Below are 27812 nucleotides of genomic sequence, written 5' to 3' on the forward strand. Positions count from 1 at the left end.
ATTTAAAAGTGAATCGCCAGCCATCTCAATGTGTAATGTTTAGATGAGCGATGTAAATCCGATTTAATAAGAACTACAGTAAGGTACGTACGTTTTGAATATTTTCATCACTTCCGGTCCGGTGACCTCCTCCAGGAAGCTGACAAAGGCCTTGTCGACGGTGGTGCCACCCCAAGGGCCTCCGTTTGCCTTGTACACTTCCTTCACCGTGCCGTCTGGCAGCGTCTCGTGCACGGTGATGTCGATAGTGCCACCTGGATTATATTACAAATTAAGAAAATGCATTTCATTTTGTATGTGTTATTTGAAGCTATTCCATATAAAGGGTGTTTATGAGCTACATTGTTTATGAAAAACACAACTTAGTGGCATGGAAGGGCACTCTGTTTTATGAAGTTCTCTTCAATGTTCTCACGAATGTGTTAAGATTCAATAAGCAATTATTCAATACTCAGCTGACATTGTACGGACAGAACAATCGTCGTATGCATATTCCATCACACTATGTGTAAAATATTGCGCCACCTTAACAAAACAGTACAGAGTGTTGTGCCACCTTAACAAAACAGTGCATAGTATTGCGCCACCTAAACACATTCAGAGTAAAGCACCGCCTTAAGAAAACTGTTCACAGCATTGCGCCGCTTGAACAAAACAGTGCAGAATATAACGCCCGCATAGCAAAACAATGCAAAATATTGCTCCATCTGAACAAAACAGTGCAGAGTATTGCGTCACCTTTATATTACAGTGCAGAGTATTGTGCCACCTGAACATCACAGTGAAAAGAATTTCGCTCACCTATTGCGCCACCTTAAGTAAACACGTCAGAGTATTGCGCCCCCTTAGCAAAACAGTGCAGAATATTGTGCCACCTGAACATAACAGTTCAGAGTATTGTGCCACCTTAACAAAACAGTGCAAAATATTGCGCTCCCTTGACAAAAAAGTGCAGAGTATTGCGCTCTTAAACCAAACTGCAGAGTATTGCAGCATTTAAAGAAAACAATTTAGTGAATTTATCCCCCTTAACAAAACTGCTAACAGTATTGCGCCACCTTAACAAAACAATTCAGAATATTGCGCCACCTTAACAAAACGGTGCAGATTATTGCGTCACTTGAAGAAAACAATTCAGAGTATTGCGCCCCCTTAACAAAACGGTGCATATCATTGCGCCATTTTAGAAAAACAATTCAGAGTATTGCGCGCCCCTTAAAAAACGGTACAGATTATTGCGCCGCCTTAAATTTTTTTTAGAGTATTGCACCCCGTTAACAAAACGTGTAGAGTATTGCGCCCTTGAACCAAACAGTGCAGAGTATAGCGACACGTGAAGAAAACAAATCAGTGTTTTTCGCCCCCTAACAAAACTTTTCGCAGCATTTCGCCACCTTAAGAAAACAATTCAGAGTATTGCGCCCCCTTAACAAAACGGTGCATATTATTGTGCCACTTTAAAAAAAACAATTCAGAGTATTGCGCCCCCTTAACAAAACGGTGCAAAACTGCTAACAGTATTGCGCCACCTTAACAAAACAATTCAGAATATTGCGCCACCTTAACAAAACGGTGCAGATTATTGCGTCACTTGAAGAAAACAATTCAGAGTATTGCGCCCCCTTAACAAAACGGTGCATATTATTGCGCCATTTTAGAAAAACAATTCAGAGTATTGCGCGCCCCTTAAAAAACGGTACAGATTATTGCGCCGCCTTAAGAAAAAATTTAGAGTATTGCACCCCGTTAACAAAACGTGTAGAGTATTGCGCCCTTGAACCAAACAGTGCAGAGTATAGCGACACGTGAAGAAAACAAATCAGTGTTTTTCGCCCCCTAACAAAACTTTTCGCAGCATTTCGCCACCTTAAGAAAACAATTCAGAGTATTGCGCCCCCTTAACAAAACGGTGCATATTATTGTGCCACTTTAAAAAAAAACAATTCAGAGTATTGCGCCCCCTTTACAAAACGGTGCATATTATTGCGCCACTTATAAAAACAATTCAGAGTATTGCGCCCCCTTAACAAAACGATGCAGATTATTGCGTCACCTGAACTAAACAGTGCAGAGTATTAAGCCACCAAAAGAAAACAGGTCAGTGTATTTTGCCCAATAAAAAAAACTGTTCACAGTATTTCGCCACCTGAAGAATACAATTAAGAGTATTGCGCCCCTTTAACACATCGAGGCAGATACTTGCTTCACTTGAAAAAAACGATTCAGAGTACTGCGCCCCCTTAACAAAACGGTGAAGATTTTTGCGCCACTTGAATAAAACAATTCAGAGTATTGCACCCCTGTAACAAAACGGTGCAGATTATTTCGTCACCTGAACAAAACAATGCAGAGTGTTGCACTCCTGAACCAAACAGCGCTGAGCATTTCGCTACCTAAAGAAAACAAGTCAGTGTATTTTGCTGAATTAAAAAAACTGTTCACAATATTGCGCCACCTGAAGAAAACATTTCAGAGTATTGCACCACCTGAACAAAATAGTAGTATTGCGCCTTTCTTAACAAAACACTGCAGAGAGACTTCTTGGACGTATATTACATAGGCTCCCTTAATTATTGGTTTCGATCTATTCTACAACTATCCTACAAACGTTGCAAAACTCTAGTTAACTCTGTCATCTGAAATATCAATGAACAACCTTACACACGAACTTGTGTGTACAACAAAAGGGATAAAGAACAAACACACTGCAGACCTCCGGCGTCCAGCACGAGGTAACGTTTCCCGGGCGCAAATGATTCAATGGACGCCTTTCCGGCCGAGCTGACCACCATCTCCATGGGCAGATATCGGCAATACAGGGCGGCCGCTTCCGGCTCTAGAGCTAGCGAGAGATACTCTGACTCAATGCCCGCCTGCAAGAAAAGCAGGTATGCTTTCAAACCGGTTTAAGCCCGCAATACTCTGCATTGACGGTTCCAATGCAAAGATCCCACTTTATTATTGGTGTTCTGTTATTAAAGTAGTGGATAAAAACAAGAATTTCTCCCTTTCTAGAGTTTCTGGCGTGTAACGTTTACCTGTATGAAATACTACAATAGATTTGTTGTGTGTTGACGCAGCAGAACGTATATCCTTTCATATCGTCAATATTTTCATTATTCAATCTTAAGATGCTTAAAGTATAGCTATATTTTGCTATGTTGATAGACATAGTTTTAATCGTCCTTACACCTTATTTATTTACCAATATTTTGTAGATACACCTCTTACTGGTAGTTTAATATCTTGTATAAATGCATCATGTTTATGTATATTTATATCTTATCCCCTAATCGTTTAAAGGGGCCTTTTCACAGATTTTGGCATTTTTTAACTTATTCATTAAATGCTTTATATCGATAAATGTAAACATTGGATCGTAAAAGCTCCAGTAAAAAATCAAGAATAAAATTAAAAAAAGGAAAAGAACATTGCCCGGACCAGGTTTCGAACCAGTGACCCCTGGAGTCCTGCCAGAGTCCTGAAGTAAAAACGCTCTAGCCTACTGAGCTATTCCGCCGAGTACATATATTTGAAGTATTTTATACCTTATATAAGCAATCTTCGTAGTTTCACAAAATTTAACGACAAAAACAGAACTCTCCAAATTATTCAATCGTTTCGCGTTGCAACGCTTTATAATTTTTAGGTTTTAAAATCGTCAAAAGATGCATATAATGGCTATATTAGACCATGGTAAATGTTCAGTATTACTGTTTCCTCACAAATATCATAACTAAAACGAAAATTTGCGAATCTGAAACAACTTTTTTCAATTTTGTCAATTTACCAAAGCGTGAAAAGATCCCTTTAAAGTTTAATTGTCTATCTGAGTATGTAAAATAGATTTTAATCTTTCTATACGCTTTTGGTTTATGATTAATTATGGGATTAACTGATTCAAATCACCAAAGCTTTTCATGACGGTTCCAAGTCAGTGATCCCAGTTTTTATCATGTAATGTTTATAGTTGGAGCTTTGATATAAAAAGTAGTAAATTAGAACAGGAATGTCTCTCCTGATAACGTATCGGGAGTTTTACTGTTTCCTATGTTACATAACACATTAGCCAAGTTCCCGGTTGCATATACAACACAATAAAATAAATGAAAATAACCTCGGCCACCGCATTTGAAAGGTCAATGCAAATTATTGTAATATTCCGGAAATCACGCACGTACCTTTTTATGTTCAGAGCGTTCAGGGAGGTGTGGTAGTTTTTCAAGCAATCGCCAATTCAATAAAGGACAATATTTCAACATGATAACATTATTATTCAGGTGTTATTGTGCGGAAGTTTTACGGTAGAAGTAACTATAATTATACTATTATATAACTATAAGTACTGCATTTTAAATTTACATATTTTCAAGTTCTTTGGCATTCGTACCTCGACAGCGGCCTCTCTCATAAACTGCTTGGCGGAGTCGTCCCATATCGCGGGCACAGTGAGCACCCAGTGCATCTCACCTAACTTCAGACCCTCTCCCGTTGTAGCGTGCATTTCCAGCAGATGGTCCTTCAGGTAGCGGATGCAGGCAGAGAACACCTTGTGTGCAGGCATCTTGAGACCCTTGTCGTCCGTAAGCTTGGTCGTGCGTGTGAGGTTCTAAACGGTGGAGTAGAAATGTTGAAATGTTTAAGGACATTTGTGTTTGTCTTCCACATTAACGTGTACCTTCTACCGGGCATAGCTTGGATTTATGTAGACAACGCTTAAAGAATATAATGTTAATATTAACTCTACATCCGATGTAAAAAATGCTTTTTCTATGTCTCTGAATAATATTATTCTTTACAAAACTAAGTGTTTATGAATTTAATCAATTAAGTTCCCAAAATTCGTGGAAATACGCACCTTATTTTCATACAGCAGCATTTTGAAATGCTTGAAGTAGAACCAGCGGGTATGTTGATCGTCCATTGCTAGTTTCATATACTTCTCCTCAGCGTTATATCCAAAGCTGTGAAAGTTTCCTTCGGGGGAGAATAGGACACAAGACGGGGTTTTCATTGACAGTAGATTGGTCGAGCCTCCCTGAGACTTCCATTGGTTGGTGAAGATTTTTAGAGGATTTTTCAGGAACTCGTCGCGAAACGAGAATGCGTAGCCGGAGTATGTGGTGCCGAAGTCTATTGCGGCCACTTGGAGCCTGTCCTTGGTGGCTTGTACAGATACTGGAAGTGCGCTGGCCATATCTATGTACAAAAATCTGTGCGAATATGTTAGGAACACCTGTCAAATTGATTCACATAGCATATTCTTCATGCTCGATATTGTTATTTATTTTTATAAAGTATATTGGTTTAAACTGTTTATTTTAAGTAGCTTACGTCAAAAGCATGATAATTGGTGTTGTAGTTTTTGTTTCGGGATTGATAGTCCTTCTACGCCCGAGGTTACTTAAGTGCTACGTATTTTGAGTAAGGTGATCTATATCTATGGTGCAAAATACTTATGCACAAGCTTGATTTTACCACTATACTACTTTTCAAGTAACAACAAACTTTCCTACTATTTTGCAATATTTTTGTAATGAAGTAATTCTTGAATATTCAATATTGCTGTTAAACATAAAAAGCTGAACAAATATGACCGCAAAGGACATAACAAATATAACCTGCTTTCTCACGTGTTATTACTCTGCCTTTATAAATATTACAAATCTGACCTAATCATGTGTTGTATATTACCTGTTTCAGAGTTCAGAATAAATGTTAACGCTTGCCACAGTCACATGTAAACTTTGAAAATATATATTTAAACAATGCGATACGATTTTCAATATTTAATATTTAAGTTTTACTTTCGATTTAAATACACCATACTTTCGATTTGGCCTATAGTATATACACTATTCAGTTTTCAGGGTATACGTAAGGAACATACATCTAGCTAACCTAATGTACTTATTTAGCTATTCTATCAATTTGCAACATTTTTGAATGAATTATATATATAGTTGAATATTCAAATATGTTGACGCATCTAAAGAGTTTAAGAAAATATCTGAGAAAATAAAAAAGGACATATAATCTACCTTCTCATGTGCTATTTGGTACACTCCATCTGGATAAAAACTAGACTAACACCTACAACATATTAAATGTTTTTTTTGGTTTGTTTTGATTTAGAGTTGAACATAAATGTTTACACCTATCTTTGTCACAGATCGATATAAACATTAAACAATATATAAAAATATATTTAGATGTGCAGTATAATTTTACTTTCGATTTCAATAAACCGTACTTTCGGTTTGGCCAAGTATATACAATAATCAGTGTTCAGGTTATACGCAGAAAACCTACGACGCATTAATCTAGTGTTCAATATACGGCCGTGCGGGCGACCGTGTTATCGATATTTTATTTTTCCAAACAAGGAAGTGTGTTAAAGCGGATTTTGTTTCAATATCGTCAAATATAAATCTTGATTCTAATTTCCGTTCTGATTTTGAGGGCATTTTACATTTGCTACACATACGCAACGAAATACTATATTTTAAACAGCTTTAACAAATAAATTTTCATCAACATACGACTTGTTGAGTTAAACAAATATTGATATTAAATATCTAATCTAGAATTCTCATTATTCAAATAAAGCATGTCTCAAAAGGGGCGCTAACCCGAGGAACTCAAATTTAACATATTCATTACCCGTTGGGTAATCGTTATAAAGTTCTGGCAACGAAAGGAATCTATGTCGAATCGTAATTTGTTTTAAAGTTAATAGTCGAAACATTTAACATTATCCGAGTCATTGATGGGGTTATTTCAAATTAATGTAATAATATTGTGCCCATAAATAATTTAGGTTTTAATCAAATACAGAAATTTTCCAGACTGGAATCCAAGAACATTTGTCATCGTGTATGTCGAACGACAGTAATTCATTTAAGAATGTGTATTTTTATAAAACAAAATCTGAACATTTTGGCGACAAACCTTATTGACATGTTGAGATGTCGAGAAAATGTTTTGCACTTAAATAGGTATCGTACTACCCGTAAATAGGATGTACATGATACATGATAAATAAGATTCACCGACATGCTGAGTGCCGTATATGCAAGTTTGACATTGATTGTTTTAAGCAAGTCCGTCCTATTACTGTTTACTCGTATATATTTATGCCGCGCTATTTGAAAATGGGTTGAATGCATGTGCGTGAAGTGCCGACCGAGATTAGCCTGTGCAATAAGGGGCGAAACTTTGCGCCTAAACTGGATATTTGCTAAGAAGAGACTTTTTTTAAACAAACATATCATACAAGCGGAAAAGGTTTCGTCCCTGATAAGCCTGTGTGGACTGCACAGGCTAAACTGGGACGACACTTTACACACATGCATTTAACCCCCTTTTCGCAGAGAGCGGCTCAATTTTTATTTTGACATTATGTTGGATTTGTATGTAATATATTCCATATTATTTCTTTATTTACAATAGTTATGTCTTCACGTAGAAAAGCTAGCTATGCAATAAATACTTTTAAAACATTGTTTATTACAATTAATCATTCTTGATTACAATCAACGTGTGCCGTATAACATGTGTTATAAGGCTCGTTATACATATTCTGCTAAACATCGATTTATTTAATAGATGTGAAAGTTTTTATTATTATACATGAAATTATACATATTTAGTGAATGGCGATAATGCACTTTAATGTTTTCACATGCTTGTGCCATGTTTGACGGTGTTTTAATATGGTCTTATCAATTAAACAAATGACTTTGATTGTGTAAACATGTTAAAGGATGGTCACTTGCAATAGATTAACCATATTTGTGTTCTTAATGTATGTTTGGTATCAGTCACACATACAAGTACCTAACGTCTTATACACGGTTGTGTATTGCATTTACTTGCCTATTGCGTTTGTCGCGTCGTTTATTAGCCAAAGATCATTCTATCTCATTACCATTAACTGATAAGACATCGTTGCATAAATTTATCACCAATTTGATCTCATTAAAGTAGACATAAAAATAGAAGTATAGATAGAAAACAAAATAGCGGAATTTGCGAATTCTCAACGTACAAATCTCACATGCTAAATATAAAAGTAGTTTTGTGTTGTTATTTTCAATGCAACTTGGATGGGTAAGCGGTTTCCTTCTTTTAACTTACGCTTACGTTGCTATTCCGTTGTGTTGTTTATAAAACTCAAATGGGTTATTACGAAATATATAAAACGGTAAGTAAATAACTACAGACAAAGCTGAGGCAGTGGCTCCCCCGGGAAGACAGACACAAAATGTAATACGACAATAAATACGACAGCGCACTCCACTGAACGTCTCGAGGGTGGATTTGACAAGTAAGACACTGTTGTTAACCCATCGATCAAGTTGGCGACACATAGGAACAACCATTGGAACATGGTACGTAATGACACTCCATGCAAGCGGCAAGATCCAGGAACGGACACACTAACTGAAGTGCTACCACTGGGACTAATTTGGACTAGCGATGGTTAGGTAACTTGGTTTCGAAGAAACATCAACATACAAAAGGTACGAGATATGGCTCAGAGTGGAGGATTGGAAACATCCTCACCTCGTTGATTTCATCGATAGGAAGGAGGTGGTCACCAGCGTAATATGTTGCACCCAAGTCTCCCGCAGGCTTATTTCCATCCGAACCTCAGCAAAACCTCACCACATCATCATCTACAAGGTCCATCTGCACAAACATCAGACCATTACGACGAGGATATTGCAAGTTCTGTGAAGAATATGAGCGCACAATATTAAAGTTCTCAAGGAAAGACATCCTAATTGTCCAAGACGAATTTGCTATCCTCGTCCCCTTTAGCCTTTCCTTTAAGAAGCTAATTAAGGACGCCCACCGGGACTACTACGCGTCCATCTCTATCGGTGGCAGACCCATCTCCAACGAGGAATTCGCTGATGACATTGATCTTATGGACGGCACCAGCAGCAAACCCCAAGACCACACCAATTAACTCTATAAAAGAAGAGGAGCGTACGGATGAAGGGTAGCACGATCAAATCGAAGATCATAATGGAAATTACGAACAATACCAGTGCTGACATCACCATGAACGACAAGAATCTGGAAGAAGTGACCCGAATAAAATACATGAAAGCAGCCCTGTCCAAGGTTCCAGTATCCCTGAGGTCAGAATAAGAATTGTCATAGAGATCGCAGTTATTACAAGCCTGAACAGGTTGTTGACACATACTTCCCCTAAACCTTCTGAGTCTAAATATTGCTGTGCCCACAAGGCTCTTCAAGTCACTCGTAGTCTTCATCCTTCTGTACGGCTGCGAGACATGGACGTTTCACCTTCAAACGACGCCAGCTAGCTTGGTTTAGACAAGTCTGCAGGCACGACTCTCTAGGGCACGCTACAGGGAGGCCGCCTTCGATATTATCTGAAGAAAAGCTTGGTGGGCAATGTGAAAGACAGGATGTCCCTCCTCATAAATGAGCTATTCTCAGCAGACCACAACAGACTCACCTGGCGTTGGACCTCTGTCTTCGTCTTTCATTAAAACCCAACGGCTAGACCGGTTTATGGGATGATGATGACGATTAAATATATTAAAATAATAACAAAGAAGTTTCAACAAAAACAACAACTACAACATATACATTGTAGGCTGATAATTAAAAGGTTCAGGTTGACTTCCTGTAGCCAAATAAAAAAATACGTCCCGAATATGCTTTAGACTGAATGCATCTATATCAGGAAATTGCATGAATTAAATTATTTAATCCCTTTACCAATACAAGAGGAAACATTTTGCGCGTTTTGTATTAATATACTTTTATCGTGTACAACGCATATCTTTAATTAGGTCAAAGATAATGATTTGTAAGTGTAAGTATCTTTTTACCCACCTTTTGGTCAGCCTCTTTGTTAGTGTATTGAAGATATAAATAGAAATGGCAAAGTATTACTGTGATACGTTAAAGAGCTTGTTGACATCATAACACAAAACCTAGCTTTAATCTACTAACTTCCCGGTGTTTGACAATACAGTCCAGCAATAATGGTATCATAGATGTATCCGAGATTAATTATCCTTACGCAAAGTCGCAATGAAATGATTTTAAAACGATTGCAAGAGTTGGATATTTTTGCCAAATAACTGTTGATAAGACGCCCGTCCATTCCGTTATAACCAAAATGACCCCATTCAGTCTTATATAAAGATTTAACAAATAATACGGCTGTTTGAAAGGAACACACAATGTTACTCTACTCTTCGATTAAAATTTTTGATTAGCTAATACAACAAAAATAAATATCACCTCATAGTTTTCTTAATCAAAACAATTATATTGTTGTACATCATATGGTCGTACTAAAATGGTTTCGAATAATTCGCCTTGGGTCAATAATAGCCACCAATGAGTCATGTTCTTGATATAGACTTGATTAGCAATTGTTCCAGATTATTCAGGTTGACCATGATAACTCAGACTAGGGACTGTTTGCATACTTGCTCGTAACTGCTTTGGTTAACTGCAGCATACCATTATTCTAGTATAAAACACATGATGTCACTGTAAATGCTGAATGCCCCCGAAGTAATGTTTTCGCCCGAAAGTGTTATCACAATCTTAAAGGTTGCGGAAAACATAAAAGTTATATTTTATATTTATTTTTTTACACACAGAAATCTAAATGTCAACGATAACATATAAATTGTATTACAATCATTTTTGTTTTATAAACACTTTTATGTTTCATCTTTATTTTTTATTGCAATAGAATTATAGAGTAAACAAGAAAATTAACAAAAGAAAAAACTATGTAAATATTGAAGAAAAAGTGTTGGTACTTTTACTCTACCCTTGCTCTCAAACTGAAAGCCCTATATCAATATAAGACATTTCATTTGAATCCATTCATTACGTTTCTAGTTATGCTTTAAACAAGAAACTTACAGCATGCAATTCATTTCTGCACAAACAAATAAAGCGCAGTAAGTCCAAAAACACTTCATTAAGAGATAGGTCCATGCACCTTTAACTTCCTCATCAAAACATACAGCTTTATTAAATGGTTGTGCATATTTGAGTGAGGTTATAAATATAGTCACCGGTCTTTCTAAATCTTAGTATTTAATATTAGCGTTACATAAACATCACACGATCTCCGGTAAAGTTTAATTAGATATTAGAACATTGAGGTCGAGGAGTGGGTCTAAGCGATAGACTTTTACTCCAGGGGTCAGAGGTTCGAGCCCTGTTGAGGGTTACATTTTTCTTTTTGTAATTTTATTTTTGTTTTTCTTTTACTGGAGCTTTATAAATCAAATGTTTACATTTATAAATATAAATTATTTCATGACAAACTTCAATACATACCAAAATCGTTGAAAAGATCCCTTTAAATGAAGATTATTATGAAATGTTTTCGAATATAATGTAAAACACACTCAACATAATCACATTCCTGATCAAACCGATGTTTTATGCTTAATCATTAGCGTTATAATTTTCGTTCACTAGTATGGTGCATACCGGGTCGTTTTAAATGCAAAACAATTTGATCAGTTAATACATATACACTTCCTCACTGACCGATATTAAAAAATATGTTAAAAGGCTATCATGTTTCCATGTAAAACTTATCTTTTATAGAGAAAAAACACACTATAAGTTGAAAGAGCACGCCATTTTATATACGTACAATTGCTGATGTGTTACAATAAGCAACTATTATTATGACATTATTACATTCATAATTCAAATCCGTTATCTGTACAGCAACTGCATAACATGAAACCTCTTTACGCACATAATAACAATACAATCGTTCCTCTTTGTTCACTTAATAATCGTTTAAACACTATTCATCACCATCGTCGCAGTATTCATTTTCATCATAATCTATGGAACGGTCTAAATATTGATGTTCATTTTCATCATAATCTATGGAACGGTCCAAATCCTGATGTTCAATTTCATCATTATCTATGGAACGGTCCAAATCTTGATGTTCATTTTCATCATTATCTATGGAATGGTCAAAATCTTGATGTTCATTTTCATCATAATCTATGGAACGGTCCAAAGCTTGATGTTCATTTTCATCATAATCTATGGAACGGTTCAAATCTTGATGTTCATTTTCATCATAATCTATAGAACGGTCCAAATCTTGATGTTCATTTTCATCATTATCTATGGAACGGTCCAAATCTTGATGTTCATTTCCATCATTATTTATGGAACGGTCCGAATCTTGATGTTCATTTTCATCATTTTCAATGGAACGGTCCAAATCTTGATGTTCATTTTCATCATAATCTATGGAACGGTCCAAATCTTGATGTTCATTTTCATCATAATCTATGGAGCGGTCCGAATCTTGATGTTCATTTTCATCATTATCTATGGAACAGTCAACATCTTGATGATCATATTCATCATAATCTATAGAACAGTCAAAATCTTGATGATCATAAGAGTCGTAATCCATGCCATCAGTGTCATCATTGTCAAAGAAATCTGGGCTCAGTCTATCCATCGTTTCCTCTTGATATTGTTTAAGGAACCTTATTGCGCATTCTGTGAAAATAAATTGAATACTGAACATTTAAATCAACTACAAACTTAATGTGTTGATTGACTCGAAAATTGCTTTCGGAATATTAGTAAAAATAGTTATAAACAATATTACAAGTAATACTAATAATATACTATTATGACTATTATTACAATAAACAGGGCTAATATAACATATTTGTTCAATATTTAAATACGAACCACGAAGATTTTTCATTTCTGGTGTAACTATTTCCAGTATTCTTGTTTTTATGATGTCAATAGCATTCTGGACATCGTGCAGTCCACAGCTTCTCCCTAGATTTACCATGGCCTGTGTTCCATAAAACATATTTCCGATTTGTTCAATCATAAACAAAAGTATCCTTAAGAAAATATCCGATTGCTTCAATGTATAGTTTTTCTAAATCTATTACTAAATTGGTTCACAGTTGGACCGACATACGTATAAAAGTATGGCTAGCCAACACGTACCTGCCACTGACTTGCTGATGTGTTGTCATTATCTTTTGAATCTCGTGCACAAATACAACAGTGTATGTATATTAGACAGAATGAAAGCGTGTCATCTATGCTTAGAGGTCACAAAATATTCTGTGAATGATCGCGAGCTATATACTTCTAATCATTTGTATTTTACGTATTAAGTAGACATGGTTATAAATTATGTTATGCACTTAACGAAAGTCAGATGTATTTCCATCGGTGACCGAAATACAATATATGATTCGCAGTTCTTCATTTTTTTATCAGTCATGTTGTATTTTATATTATTATGCAATATTTTTCATAAATGCAAATGCACAAATACAAAAATAAAAGCTGCGCCATGAGCGCATGATACGCCCGTCGTTCGCCAATGAAGTAGTAAGGTAATAAATAACCCTTTGAATCATTTTTTTACTTCAGTTTATTTGTATTTGAATACATGGTTTATTTTATAAGTACATGAGCATGGAAATCACGAAATTTTGACGAACAAAGTCCCATAACTCTGGAACGACAATTCAGAATTCCGTCAAAAACGAAAGGGGATCAGGGTTTATCAATATTAAGATTGTGTTGAAATTTGAAAAAAATCCATCGAAGGATATTTGAGCTACAGTAGGACATTCAATGAAATCACGAAATTTTGACGAACCAAGTCCCATAACTCTGGAACGACAATTCAGAATTCCGTCAAAAACGAAAGGGGATCAGGGTTTATCAATATTAAGATTGTGTTAAAATTTGAAGAAAATCTGTCAAAGGATATTTGACGTAGCGTACGACATTAACAGACGGACGGACGGACGGACGGACGGACGGACGGACAGACGGACGCGGGGTATACCATAATACGTCCCGTCATAGACGGGCGTATAAAAAATCCATCGGGGGATATTTGAGCTACGGTAGGATACATGAACAACAATAACATTTAAGGTCACAGTGACCTTGACCTTAGAATGAATGACCTTGAAATGACCAGTGGTCATCTAAGTGTGCTTGCAAACCTTCATGTCAAGTTTGAAGACTCTATGTCCAAGCATACCAAAGTTATAACAATTTTAACATTTTAACATTTAAGGTCACAGTGACCTTGACCTTCAAATGAATGACATTGAAATGACCAGTGGTCATCTTCTAGTACTGGCCAATCTTTATTTCAAGTTTGAAGACTCTAGGTACAAGCATACCAAAGTTATAACATGAAATAAGAACTTTAACATTTTTACATTCAAGGTCACAGTGACCTTGACCTTCAAATGAATGACCTTGAAATGTCCAGGGGTTACTTACTAGTTCTGGCCAACCTTCATGTCAAGTTTCAAGACTCTAGGTCCAAGCATACCAAAGTTATAACAACTTTAACATTTTTACATTCAAGGTCACAGTGACCTTGACCTTCAAATGAATGACCTTGAAATGTCCAGTGGTTACTTACTAGTTCTGGCCAACCTTCATGTCAAGTTTCAAGACTCTAGGTCCAAGCATACCAAAGTTATAACAACTTTAACATTTTTATATAGCTACAGTAGGACATTCAATGAAATCACGAAATTTTGACGAACAAAGTCCCATAACTCTGGAACGACAATTCAGAATTCCGTCAAAAACGAAAGGGGATCAGGGTTTATCAATATTAAGATTGTGTTAAAATTTGAAGAAAATCTGTCAAAGGATATTTGACGTAGCGTACGACATTAACAGACGGACGGACGGACGGACGCGGGGTATACCATAATACGTCCCGTCATAGACGGGCGTATAAAAAGTATAAAAACATTTCGTCACAAAAATAAACATGAAATTTGAACCTTTTTCTAAATCATTCCAGATGATATCAAATTCATGCTGCTCTATGCTTGCAACGTTTTTGTGCTGCATCTGAAACAAACTAACGCAATCATTGCATGTGTTCGCAACATTCGGCTTACATTTAGGTCGTTTGTTAAGTATCTACATTTATTTATGTTCATACACACAATTTAATCCGCTGCTTACAGAAAAAAAACCGAAGAAACATAACACCTGTCGGCATAAAAAAGCGAAATCACCAACAAATTTAAATATTAAGTCCGCACAAATGTGCATACACAAAAAGTCCTCCTCCTCAAGGTTCAAAATACTTTTTTTTTACTTCTGATTGAAATACTTTATATAAATTATTATATATGAACATTTTATAAATTCAAATTTAAACAAACTTCCGAAAAATAACTTTCGAGTACGACAATTTATGAACATTTTTTTAAATTCAAATTTTTAAAAACTGTTCTGTAAACAAGTCCTAGCGTACTTACTTTGTTTCTCAAATTCCTGATACGCTGGATATTGTCCTGGTCTGTATTACCTTTAATGTTAGTATTATCTTTCTCAGCCCACACTTTGTCTCTAGGGTTTAAATTACAGATGTTTTGAAGAAGACACACCAACAAAGTGGTATCAAACTTTTCAGAATTAGGATTGGGATTTAACAGTTTATATTGTTCATTTGAGATAATCCTATATTTCTTCAGCTTATCTATTGTTCCATGTACTCTCATCATCGTGTTAGTTAAATCAGGAGGTTTAATTATAGAGTCAAACTTGGCTCGCAGAAACTTCCGCGCTTCCATAATAAGCATATGGAGACGTATGTAATGTATCTCGTTTTGATTCCCGTCGAGTGACGCCATTCTGAAATAATGAAGAAACCGTCAGTTGAAGGTTTATGTATTGATACAGCCTACGGTTTTACAATATAGCCGTTCATTGTATTTTCACTGTATGAAATCACAAAGTATGAAATCAATAAAAAAAATAATTACAATGCAGCAATATATCAGTAACACCTTTAATTTCATAGATCTTATCTGAAATTTATACTACTTTTGTTAAGGATAACACACTTTTTTCCAAGAAAGGATTTTATATCACATATTCGAACAAATGCAACTCTTATTGATAAAACTTTTTAAAAACACATAAAAAAGAACAATGTTTATTGTTCAAATAATAATGTCAGCTCATTATGCTATAAACATAATGGCATTTAATTAGTTTTGCAGATTCTTTATAACACAAGTTCGATTAATTTAAAAGAAAACACACACACTTGCAAAATTAAATGTGAAAACAGAAGCAGTAACACTTATTATTTTATGATAGAACATGAAATATACAAGCCGATTTACAATATATTTGAACATTAGTATTCTGTTAAAAGAATACTTTTCAAGCATATTGCTTTTAACTAAAATCATATCTTTACTTTAAATGTCTCCTTCTGGGTCAACTGCACAATGGTTTGCTTTATTGTGAAAGACGTATGTCTTTTTATGAATATCAGCATAGTTTTCCATGAACAAAGTAGGTTGAAAAACCCACAGCCTTATTTTCAGAGCAACTATTTTGACTGATCTAATGAAGTTTACATTGTTCGTCCCATTTGATTCTAAATGGGGGCTAAATATATGTTATGTTTTCATGTCAATAGTGTATAACCACATAATTTTTTATATAACTAGAAATTCAACGAATTTGTAACATTCTTATAATTAGATTGATTAGAGAGGGGTTTTACACGAGGGAGATAGGCAACAAATATGTGTTTTCCTTCCTTAGTCTGCATTGACAGATGTTTATGAAACCTAAGATATTGCAACCTTGCACGAAAGCCTTGAATTGGGTTGTATTTTTGGGCCACGGGTACTTGGGTAAAGGTTACTGTAACTAAGATTTGAACAATAATTTCAGCTCATTGACTTGAGTTTTAATTGAGGTTTTGCTTGCAAAGTGTGTGTTTGTGTCAGTAGCTTGTATACAGATCTAGCTCATGATTGCACCCTTATTTAAATAGAAGAAAATTATATCAGTGAAATGTCGAACACTGTGTGTCTTCAAATTAATTTACCATGCTTCTTTCCATGTGAATAGGTTTACTTTTATTTTCATTTGACATGAATTTACATGCTCTATGTATCTTTTGATATGGATTATAAAACTTTTATCTTAAGAGCATTTAATTACAAATATTATACTTGGCTACTGATAGTAGGACTGATTTTAGATTCGTATTTGCGCCCAACTAAGATGATATGGAATAAATTAATGAAAAATTATCAGTTTTATTTTTGTTGAACAAGAGATATTTCAGTAGCAACTGAATAAATTTGACCCTTCATTAGTGTCTTCAAAGTTGCCAAAATAGGATGTCGCAAAAATTGTCAAACAGAAATTCCATTAACAGAAATTTACTTGTAACCATTAAATATTTTCAATGTTCAACAGTTACACTTGTTTTCATTTTATTAGTTATTAGTTTATATAGTTATATATAATATGAAGTCATTTAGATATCTTTAAACTTAGATTATATTTCATCAATTTCTGGTTCAAAATTAATTGCAACATGAAGGAAATTGTTTTCTTACAAAAAAATATGAAAAAATGTGGCACGGTCCGCAATCTTAATCCAGGCAAAAACTTAAATTTTCTCTATCGCGTTTTAATTTTTTAGGTGGAAAAATGTTAAAATAAGGTCATTATAATTATGAACAACTACCAACAAATCCTCTTAAAATTGATACAACAGGTATTTTAACTGATCCTGGTAGGCAAGAATTTCCTTTAAGTCACATCAAAAGTCTACCCAAATCTGACCATTGAAAAAGTGCTTTTTTCTAGATTGCGTCGAAGATGGCCGCCAAAACCTAATAATGATGATAACTATGTATATATCCACTCAAATTTCATTTTTGTGTCTTTACGTAGGTTTCCGGTTGCACAGGAAGATAATAACAATTTATGTTAGTCTATTACATAACAGAGAAATCCAACATGGGGTCACGAACAATCTTTCTGATTCAGCGAAAACAGACATCAAAGCTGCACACTAGAAGTAAGACAAAAATTATCTTAGAGTACCGGTTGGCAAGGCATGCTTGTTATGAGGTGGTATTCGTGGACCTGCCGCGATTATGATAAGAGGGTCAATATTTATTGGGAAGTCTGGTTCCGCTTTAGACGGTTAACACCGAAATGGCAGAGAATTATGCATATTTAGCATCATGAAAGCCAGCACTCTGGGAAGTCGTCAGTCGAATTCTTGCCTATGATCAATATGTACTCTGGGTACAAATCATGCCTTCTATAAACATAAGACTGTGTTTGCAACTTTGCCATGAAGCACAACCTTCCCACCATTGTAACGTTTGACCGGTCCTTGTATTGGAAGGCTGCCGAAATCATAACTGATGCGCCACAAAACAGATGCCTTAAAAACATTGTTTTTTGTTCTGATGTTGGATTGTCTTCTTACACTGATGAACATGCTGGGTCCAAATGACCCCTTATTGAAGGAATCGGTCCCAAAACATCCTTTAGACTTTCCATGGGAAAAATGCAATTGTGCATATGATGGCTATTTGTTTATAACAATCTTCAGCAAATAAGCAGTCTAGATAAAACGTACCGAGACGTTAATCGAACGTTCGTTGATGGTTTTCCCGTTTTTCGTCAGAGCAATCAGTGCTGGGCCGGGTTAAGTCGGGTTTTTGTCATTGAGCAAACAATGATAAGTTCTCTTAAGAGCACAAGTGGTCTAACTCGCGGCAGTGGGATGACCGAGGAAATGCAAAACCTTTGGACCCTATCTGCACCTGTTAAATCCGAGTATAACAGTGCGATGCATGATTTCACAGACCTGGCCTTCTCATTAAGTTCAGACTACAAACACTCAGCTGAATAGCGCATCAAAAGAGATGTTTTTGATCCCGAGACAGTGCAGACAAAGATTGCAACCTGCTCACATTACACAGCTGACCCTAATCTGAGAAACATGATCAAATGGATAGTGGCTTGTTAAAAGTGAATATTCATGCATAACAGGATGTTGTGAACAGAATCATAACAGATGAAAGTCGGCCTTTGCTTATAATTTTGAGAACAAAGATAGAGCAAAAACTCGTTGGGATTGTTCCGCTGTTAAGATTGCTAAAGACCGTGCTTTTATTCCTGCCCTTCTGTGCAAGCATTTCTTGATAGTGTCAACATCTGGAGATCTGTCCCTTAAATTTAACTGACACTCCAACCTCTTGACATCTTTGAATTCAAGAACAAACTTCGTAAAGCAGACAAGCCTCATATCATTCAAACAATTAGAGCTCATGCTGAACACGAATCAAGTCAAAGACATTACACACCAGAGATGAGGAAAAAAGTTACCATAGTAACAGTTTCATCACATAAATGAATGCTCATGCAAAAGGGAGGACTTTTTGTCTTGTGAAAAAAAAGGCGTGATTTCTCTTGAACAGCTCAGCTGTGACAACAAAGGGGATGTTATGCTGTTGTGTCACCAGGGGTTGCAGCCATTGATATTGTAAAAGCAACAGTGGAACGATCCTGTCATAGCACCACAACGGTAATCGGCGAGGATACAGATTAGCTGCATTACCCCGAAAGGGACAATAAGACCATCTACTTCCGCTCAGATGTAAACAAACAGTTAAAGGAACCCAAATTGTATAATATTAACCTTATGAAAAAAACACAGTAAGGAGACGAAGTGTGCAATAAGTTGCTTTTTGTTCGTGCTTACACATGCTTTAAGCATTTTCGGTATCGGTAGAAAGTCAGTCATTCGGAAATTATAAAACGAAACAAAAATTATTCTTATCATGAAGTCATTTGCTCGTTCATTCCTCCTTTCAAACAAGTCTCAAGAGGAAAATCATATATTTGCAAATACTTGAAGGTGGATCTGTTTGGTGGCAAGTCCGATGATTCATTAGAATTAATGCGCCATAATGTTTGCACAAAGAAAGAGGCTGCTGCCGAAACATTCGTCACTCCTGAGCGACTTCCCCCATAGCCAATGCGTATACTATCAAACCATGATTGGGATGGCAAATACTATGAAACTAACTGAGTGGGAATGGAAACAGGAAAACATCCTATGTATTGCAATCAGGACACGAAGCAATTCTGCACCTGAAGAACTACTAAACTCATCCATTGTAACTGTTCTATACGATGTAAATCCTCTTGATGCAGCTGCAGACGCTATGGACTCCCCATGCACTGCTGAATGTGGCCCTTGCCAAACTGAAAATATTGACAATCCAAAAAAATCACAAGAAGTTGTTACTGATGACGAGGAGGACGACACCGACACTATAACGATATAATACAATTGTTATGGACAAAGGTGAATGTGTATCAGGTGTTAGTGGAAAGCTGAATGTCATAAATTTGATTTCACGATGATTCAACTGTTTAGTGATATCAACAATTCAATCAAAGTGTTTATTGTCTCAAAACTATGGCGTTTGACATGAAAATCATTACCTTATAGTCAAACGTTATGGATCAACCTTATTCTGGCGGTGGCTATTGTTGGACTAAGGTTGGATTTCTGTGTAAAATAATAAACTTACATTATGTCTGATGATCTTAAAGTGTTCTTTGACCCCAGAATAATCATCAGATTTGAGTGGAAACTTTCATAGTTATAAATAGGTTTGGGCGGCCATCTTGAAATATTATTTGTTCGCAGGTCCGATTTCGGTTAAAATTTGAGGTTATAATGTACCTTCTTCCTACAAGGATCAGTCAAACTACCTTTTTCTAGCAATATTTTTTTTTGGGGGGGGGGGGGGGGTCAAATTGTATTTTAACCTGATTATATGCCAAAACTTATAATTCTAGAATAGTGATTTGTTCAACACCATAATTGTTAACTATGCCAACGGTTTAATAGAGACTTATAAATAAAGCTTGATTCAAGAGCCATTTTCAATTAAGCCTTTACTGACTACACACTATAAACTTTGATTGCAAGTTAGTTATTTGATTGTATAAAACGACGGTTTGTACACATTACCCTTAACAAACAGTGAACTGTACGAACTCTGAGTATTATTACAATATAACGGTTTTGTTACAAATAAATGTTTAAATCTATATACCTGAGCGTTGAAGACGGGTCAGATTGCGTAATATATATATCACTGTGGGAAAACGCGGATTTTTCGAAATTGATCAGCTAGTTTCGATTTGCGTTGGTTTGAATCGTGCCTCCAAGGAAGGTAATCTGAATTGCAATTTTCAGAAAATGAAACATGGGGCGAAACTTAGTCCTGACGCGCGAAGTTATCAGATGCAGTTTTCAACCTTAATGACAAGTAATCAAACAACTTTTCTGTAAGTATGGACTTAACACAATCAGGCACATTTATAATGTACGCATACTGTGTAATACAATATTAAGTGGTAGAAGAGATTAATGCTAGATAGAGATAACACATATCTTGGTTATATACATATGATGTTCGGTGCACCTTTTTCGATGCAGAAACAGATATTCGGCGTCTGAGGTTATTCTCAACTGTTGACATATAACATATCTCAAGTATTTGACTGGTTTTCACCTAATTACAAATTTGAATCCCATAAAGTTGTCCAAGCTCACAAAATGTCGAACAGCAGTACCCATGGTGATAACCTTGACTCAACGCTCGTTGATAAAAACTGTACGAACACCCAACTGTCTCTGCAGACCCAGACTGCTCCTCAGCCATCAGTACATCCAACAGGTGCACATGACCATCACTATGTTATATCCCCTGAGAGGCAGATCCCACCATACATGACCTCCCCACCCACTATGCAGTCAACCCCCATACAGATGATGCCTCAGTCATACATTACCGACTTTGATCTGCAAAGAATCGTACACACCTTAAGAATCTCCCTACGAGATGAAATCCGTGGGCTTGTCCAGGCATGTGTAGCCGACCATGTAACCCCTCTGGTAAATAAACTCAGTGTACTGAAACATTCTGTAACCACCTTAACCAATAAAATAGCTGATCTCGAACAAGACCTGGACAATGCCAATCAATAAAGCAGGCGTCACTGTGTTATTGTAAGCAATGTGCCAGAAAATTCAGATGAATCCACCGATGAAATCATCCTAAACATCGCAAAAGAGAGTGGATCCAACATTGTTCTCTCAGACATAGACAGGTCCCACAGAAATGGACCACCAAAAAGGAATGATGGAAAGCACAGGGATATTATAGTTAAATTTACAAACTATAAAGCCAAGTCAGTGTTCATAAAATAAAGAAAACAGCTGAGACTCAACAAAAGTAAAGTTTTCATCAATGAACAATTAACACCCATAAGAAGGGAAATTGCTTTCCATTGCAGGCAACTGAAACACGCCCCCAGCTCTCCCATTTCGGATACATGGACATTTGATGGTAACATCTTTATCAAGCTGAAGAACCAGGATAAGAAAATAAAGATTACTTCAATCCAGGATCTGTCTAAATTTGGCTACAAGCAAATATAATCTTATATGCATGAGATAATCTCTAGTGTTGAATTGTCCTGTAATATAGCCTAAGTCAAGTTCTATATACCATAGAACAATTTGTTTGTGAAGATCTAACCTAATAGTCTTTTCCACCCATATGAGAATCAAAAATTCATACTCTAACAAATAATTTAACAAATAAATAAGTAAAACAATTAACATTATTATGTGTGTACTATGCAACTGTGTGTGCTTTTGTACAAGTTGTGTCTATGTGTATAATAGTGTGTATAATTTGTTATAAATATTTAAATACATACTTTAACACATATATGAATCATAGTAACATATTGATTATAACTAGTCATACATATAAATACAAAACTACATAAATAAGTTTAAAAAAAAACATATGTATATGTGTTCTATGCAAATGTGTGTGCTTTTTTGCAATATATGTTTATGTGTATGTGTACATAAATAAGTAAACAAAAATAACATATTTATATGGGTGCCATGCAATTGTGTGTGTTTTTGTGAAAGATATGTTCATGTGTATAATAGTGTGTATAATTTGTTATAAATATTCAAATACATAACTTAAAACAGATATGAATCATGGTATCACATTCTTTATAACTAGTGATACATATAAAGATATAACTATATAAATAAGTAAAAAAATAACACATGTATAGATGTACTGTGCAAATGTGTGTGCTTTTGTACAAGATATGTTTATGTGTTTGTGTAAACAAATAAGTAAAACAATATATATATCTGTGCTATGTAAATGTGTGTGTTTTTGTACAAGATATGTTCATGTGTATAATAGTGTGTACAATTTGTATTTGTTATAAATATTAAAATTCATAACTTAACACATATATGAATCATGGTATCACATTCTTTAAAACTAGTATACATATATAATACATAACTATATAAATAAGTAAAACAATACCACATGCATATGTGTACTATGCAAATGTGTGTGCTTTTGTACAAGATTATATGTTTATGTGTATTTGTACATAAATAGGTTAAAAAATAATTGTAAGTGTGCTATGCAAATGTATGTCAAAATTGTGTGTCTATTTATTTTACTGTCGATCTATATAACTTAAAAGGTATTCAAACTTGTTGTCACATGTTACACTAAGAGCTTCTCATATAATCAAAACATATTTCTGTTGATCAATTGAAATTATCCATAGAATAATATTAATGCATAGAAACAAGTAATTTAAAATACATTATACCATAACCATATTACACAATAATTTACATACAATAAATAATTTAGAAGGTGCTGTATTCCAATAATTTCTGCAAGCAATTTCTAAAATTGTGTCTCTTTTTTCCTTTTTACTCAAATATACTGTGAATATACTGTGTGAATGCAATATATGCATGCAAATTGTGTATATGTTATGAACAAATCCATAATAACTGTGTGTTTTATCATTAAAATGCCAAAATGTGAAACAATGTTAAGTAAACTCATTCTACCATATACTCACTGACTTTTTACCTACAACAATGCAAATATTTCCCTATTTACTAACATAATGTGATTACTCCTACTCCAATGTTTGTTACAAATGCCACCCAAATAGTGTAAAAGTTATGTAAATTGTCAAAATTGTGTGTTATTCTTATTGTATGTAACTTAAACTGTACCCATATTTCTTGTCATATTGTACATAAAGAGCTTCTTATATAATTAAAATGAACTTATGTTTAACAATAAAAATTACAAATAAAATAACATGAATATGTCAAAACAATTAATTAAAAAGAAATAATACTAAAGCCATAGTACAAACTTTTTTACTGACTGTAAATAGTTTACAAGGTGCTGTTTTTTCATTAATTTGTGTGACCATTTACTAAAATGTTGTCTCATGTTTTCTTTTTTTCAAATATAATATGAATATACTGTGTAAATGCAATATAGGACATGCAAATTATGTATATGTTAAAAACATATCCATAATTACTGCGTGTTTTTCCATTGAAATGTCAATATGAGAAACCATGTTAAAGTAATGAAAATTGTTAAAATACTTTTTTTTTTTCTTCAATACCAACATAACTTTATAATGAAAATACAGTTTAACATTGCCATATTGCATGTTTATACCTATAAAATGTAAATGTGTACTCCATGAGGTTCTATTAACAGTTCGAAATATAAAAAAATAATTCAATAATAACACTTACATGTAAATGTATTATACCACAACCAGGTTTACTTCTTGCTTAAATATTGCTAATGAAGTTTTACACCCAATTTTCTAAATTAAACTGGTAAAAAACTGCTTATAATTTAGTTTTACACCCAATTTTCTAAATTAAACTGGTAAAAAACTGCTTATATTTATAAATTTCCTTTCCCTAAGGGGTTATCTACATAACTCATATGTTATCGGTACTATAAAAAATACTATATTATTTCAAAATTATTAATGTAACTTCTAAAAGAAATCTTAATATCATCTCATAATAAGATATTATTGTATTAGGATATATCTATTGTCAACCATCAAACAATACTGCTCTGCACTACACCTTTAATAGACATGCTGTTAGCATTATGCATACTGTATTTAAACTTTTCCTAAATCTGTTTAGATAATAAATTGCATCACTGCTAGGTTCATGCACAATATCATCCAAATAATTGGTTTCATTGACACACACAATAAATCAAACTAAAATAAACCATGAACCATTATACATGGCAGGTAACTTGTTTTTTTTACTTCAATGCTGACACAAGATATATCTTGATCCATAGATTTCTTAAATCAATCTGTGGATATGCACATCTTATAAAAAATGCAATCACAAACTTTGAACTCAATCCGATAAACATGATTATAAGCTTGCATCTTTACAAAAAATTAATAAATCACTACCTAATAAACAATTCAAATAATCTTGGACATTTCGCTTTCCATTTCCAAGATTGTTTGATATTACTGTTCTTCTATCTCAAAAAAGCATTGACCCACTTCCATTCTCTTGTAACATTACAAGATTATGACAAAAGTGAGTCATCTAATTATTTCACTGCACATAATGAATAAAAAAACAACTCAAAACTGAAAATAGGTACTGATACTACAATAATTACATTCAAAATGTGCATAAATTAAAAACAAATTATTTATCAAATCTATTGAGTTACCCTCCACATTGACAAATATGTATCTTGCTTATATAAGCCTGAGTTTATTAGATAATAAATACTAATGGTGTACTGGAGTACATAACAGATGACACCATGTTATAAAATAATAATCTATGACCATGGTGTATAAAAATGGTGCATAAAAATGGTGCATATTAAAGTTGTGTTAGGTAAATGATGGTTATCAGTAGTTGATAACAAATGGTGATTATGTACATAGTATGTATATTATATGATAAATCTTTCATGGTGTATTTGACACATGGTAATGTTGTACAAGTCACTCAACAATATGTTATGCATGCATGTTTCTGTATTGATTTCCCCAAGCATTTATTTTTGAACATAAAACTGGTAAATGTTTCAGATACTTCTTTTTAGTACATATTATTGGAATTTATATGTACCAAGTAAATGGTAATGATGTACAAGTAACTTAATAATGTGTTCTGCATGTGTGGATTGATTGTGTATTTTCTTGCACTTATAGTTAAGCATAATATAGGTGTTAACTTACTCAACAAATATTTAAGGTGTATATGATAAATGGATATGTTTTATAAGTCAATTGACAATATGTTATGCATGTGTGTATTGACTGTTTTCTATCAATCATATATGAACTTGAACATTTCCTGGGTGACTGTGTTATCTCACTTTGTACAGCAACTCAATTATTTGGAACCTATGTACTCTCTTGCACTTATACAGTTTAACCCCACATACTGGATGACCAATTGTATATGTGTACATCATTATAATTAATTATTACTTGTGAAATCTCAACACTTACATATTTGAACTCCAGTTATTGGTTGATTTATCTGTTGTTGTACAGCAACTTAACCTTTTGTGTACTCACAACCACTCATATACACTGCAACTCCAATATATCACGGTCCGTTATATCGCGTTGTCCAATATATCGCGAATCGGCTATGACTCCCAAAAATCTGACGAGCATAATCCTTAAATAAAATGTTTTTATCTAAGAATTTGATGCATTTAAATCCGTTTCAAGCAAGTATTTTTCCCTTTTTTTCACCAACTTTAATCCAACAGTCATAATCCAGTTTTGACCAGATTGTTTGCTTACATTGTACATCACATTAACACCTGTGTACTGCGATAAACAAAAGACCCATTTGTCAAACATGACAGGTCATTTTGGGTGTTACAATTCTCTATTGAATTTGCTTTGAACTGCCGAAACGCACCAGTGCACACATGAAGGTGTACACAATTATAACAGTAAATGTCACAAGTCAATACTGACCTATCTCGACAATCTGTGTGTGTTAGATACAGTATACAATATAGATCAGTTAGTCACAATGCTCTACTATTAAACCCCATGCTGTGCATGCTTTTCATGAGAAATGAATGACGTCATTTTGTACATGGGTCTAATTTGTGCATGCTTTCTTGAACAATAAAACACGGCATTGTTTTTCGGATTAAAAATTTAATTATACGCATTTGAAAATACTCACATGGAATAATGTTTTGTGTTATACCAATTAATGACATATGGATATAACACAAACTTGAATAAGGTTGGTAAATAGCGTGTTTTGAGATTGCATAATGATGCTAATGTATACATATACATGCATACATAAACTGACAATTTATATCGCGCGCCGGATATATCACGGTCGCGATCTTTGGACCCCTTCAACCGCGATATATTGGAGTTGCAGTGTATTTCGAAGCTCAGCTGCCAGATAGCTTATCTTGCTTGTTAGGATATTTGTTTAGACCTATTGTGTTGTCAGATTGACTGATTGCAAGTAAATCCATATGCTAGGTCAATTAATCAAGCAATTATCAAACATATCGAAAAGCAAACATCTACTTTCTACTATGATTTGTAAGATCTTACCAGACGCGCTTCTTGTAAATATATGTCAAAATGTTGCCTTAAATTGTGGTGTGCAATTAAGCTCACATCAACTGGTAATCCACCCACGAATAAATAAATCCACAAGCTCGGAAAATTAATATTTACAATACACTTTGGTGAATACACACATCCTTTTCTATTTTATTTTGTAAATGCAACTACACACATTTAATAAAAAATCACCCAATAAGATGCACTTTTCAATATCAAATTCCCTGAAGTTACTTGTAAACTCGTATTAAGAAAAAAAAACACAATTAACACGATCACTCACTCCTAACTTGTGCCTAAATAGTAATCTACAATCTTTCGCCACACACTTAGTGCACATGTATTCTTTCAGCTTGCGGAAATCGTGC

General features: G+C 34.5%; 2 protein-coding genes and 2 long non-coding RNA genes across 17 annotated transcripts in view; 2 read left to right on the top strand and 2 right to left on the bottom strand.

Annotated features, from left to right (window-relative positions):
- Positions 1-27812, top strand: part of LOC127852176 (uncharacterized) — a 173818-nt gene that overhangs the window by 67592 nt on the left and 78414 nt on the right. The gene's annotated exons all lie outside the window — the stretch shown is intronic.
- Positions 1-27812, top strand: part of LOC127852125 (fructose-bisphosphate aldolase-like) — a 124477-nt gene that overhangs the window by 44374 nt on the left and 52291 nt on the right. The window lies entirely within an intron of this gene.
- The window catches only part of LOC127851880 (heat shock 70 kDa protein 12A-like), a 112040-nt gene that overhangs the window by 1932 nt on the left and 82296 nt on the right, over positions 1-27812 (bottom strand). For 2 of the 14 annotated variants that reach the window (XM_052385856.1, XM_052385915.1), the window contains exons 2-5: positions 4859-5213; positions 4391-4609; positions 2714-2873; positions 92-254 (exon numbers count right to left, since the gene is read on the bottom strand). The exons of 1 other annotated variant lie outside the window; for it this stretch is intronic. In XM_052385856.1, coding sequence (XP_052241816.1) covers positions 92-254; positions 2714-2873; positions 4391-4609; positions 4859-5213 — 897 coding nt within the window. Of the gene's footprint in view, positions 1-91; positions 255-2713; positions 2874-4390; positions 4610-4858; positions 5673-5694; positions 6005-6041; positions 6272-27812 lie in introns of those variants that run through there. 11 more of the 14 variants (XM_052385907.1, XM_052385848.1, XM_052385878.1 and 8 more) reach the window with 11 other exon arrangements.
- On the bottom strand, positions 14861-21091 carry LOC127852168 (uncharacterized). Its single transcript, XR_008036105.1, has 5 exons — positions 20994-21091; positions 20374-20440; positions 20017-20130; positions 15345-15720; positions 14861-14928 (listed from the first exon to the last, which is right to left on the bottom strand). It is a non-coding gene; the product is annotated as an uncharacterized LOC127852168 (long non-coding RNA).

The sequence above is a fragment of the Dreissena polymorpha genome, chromosome 1, assembly GCF_020536995.1.
Source record: "Dreissena polymorpha isolate Duluth1 chromosome 1, UMN_Dpol_1.0, whole genome shotgun sequence".
NCBI lineage: Eukaryota > Metazoa > Mollusca > Bivalvia > Myida > Dreissenidae > Dreissena > Dreissena polymorpha.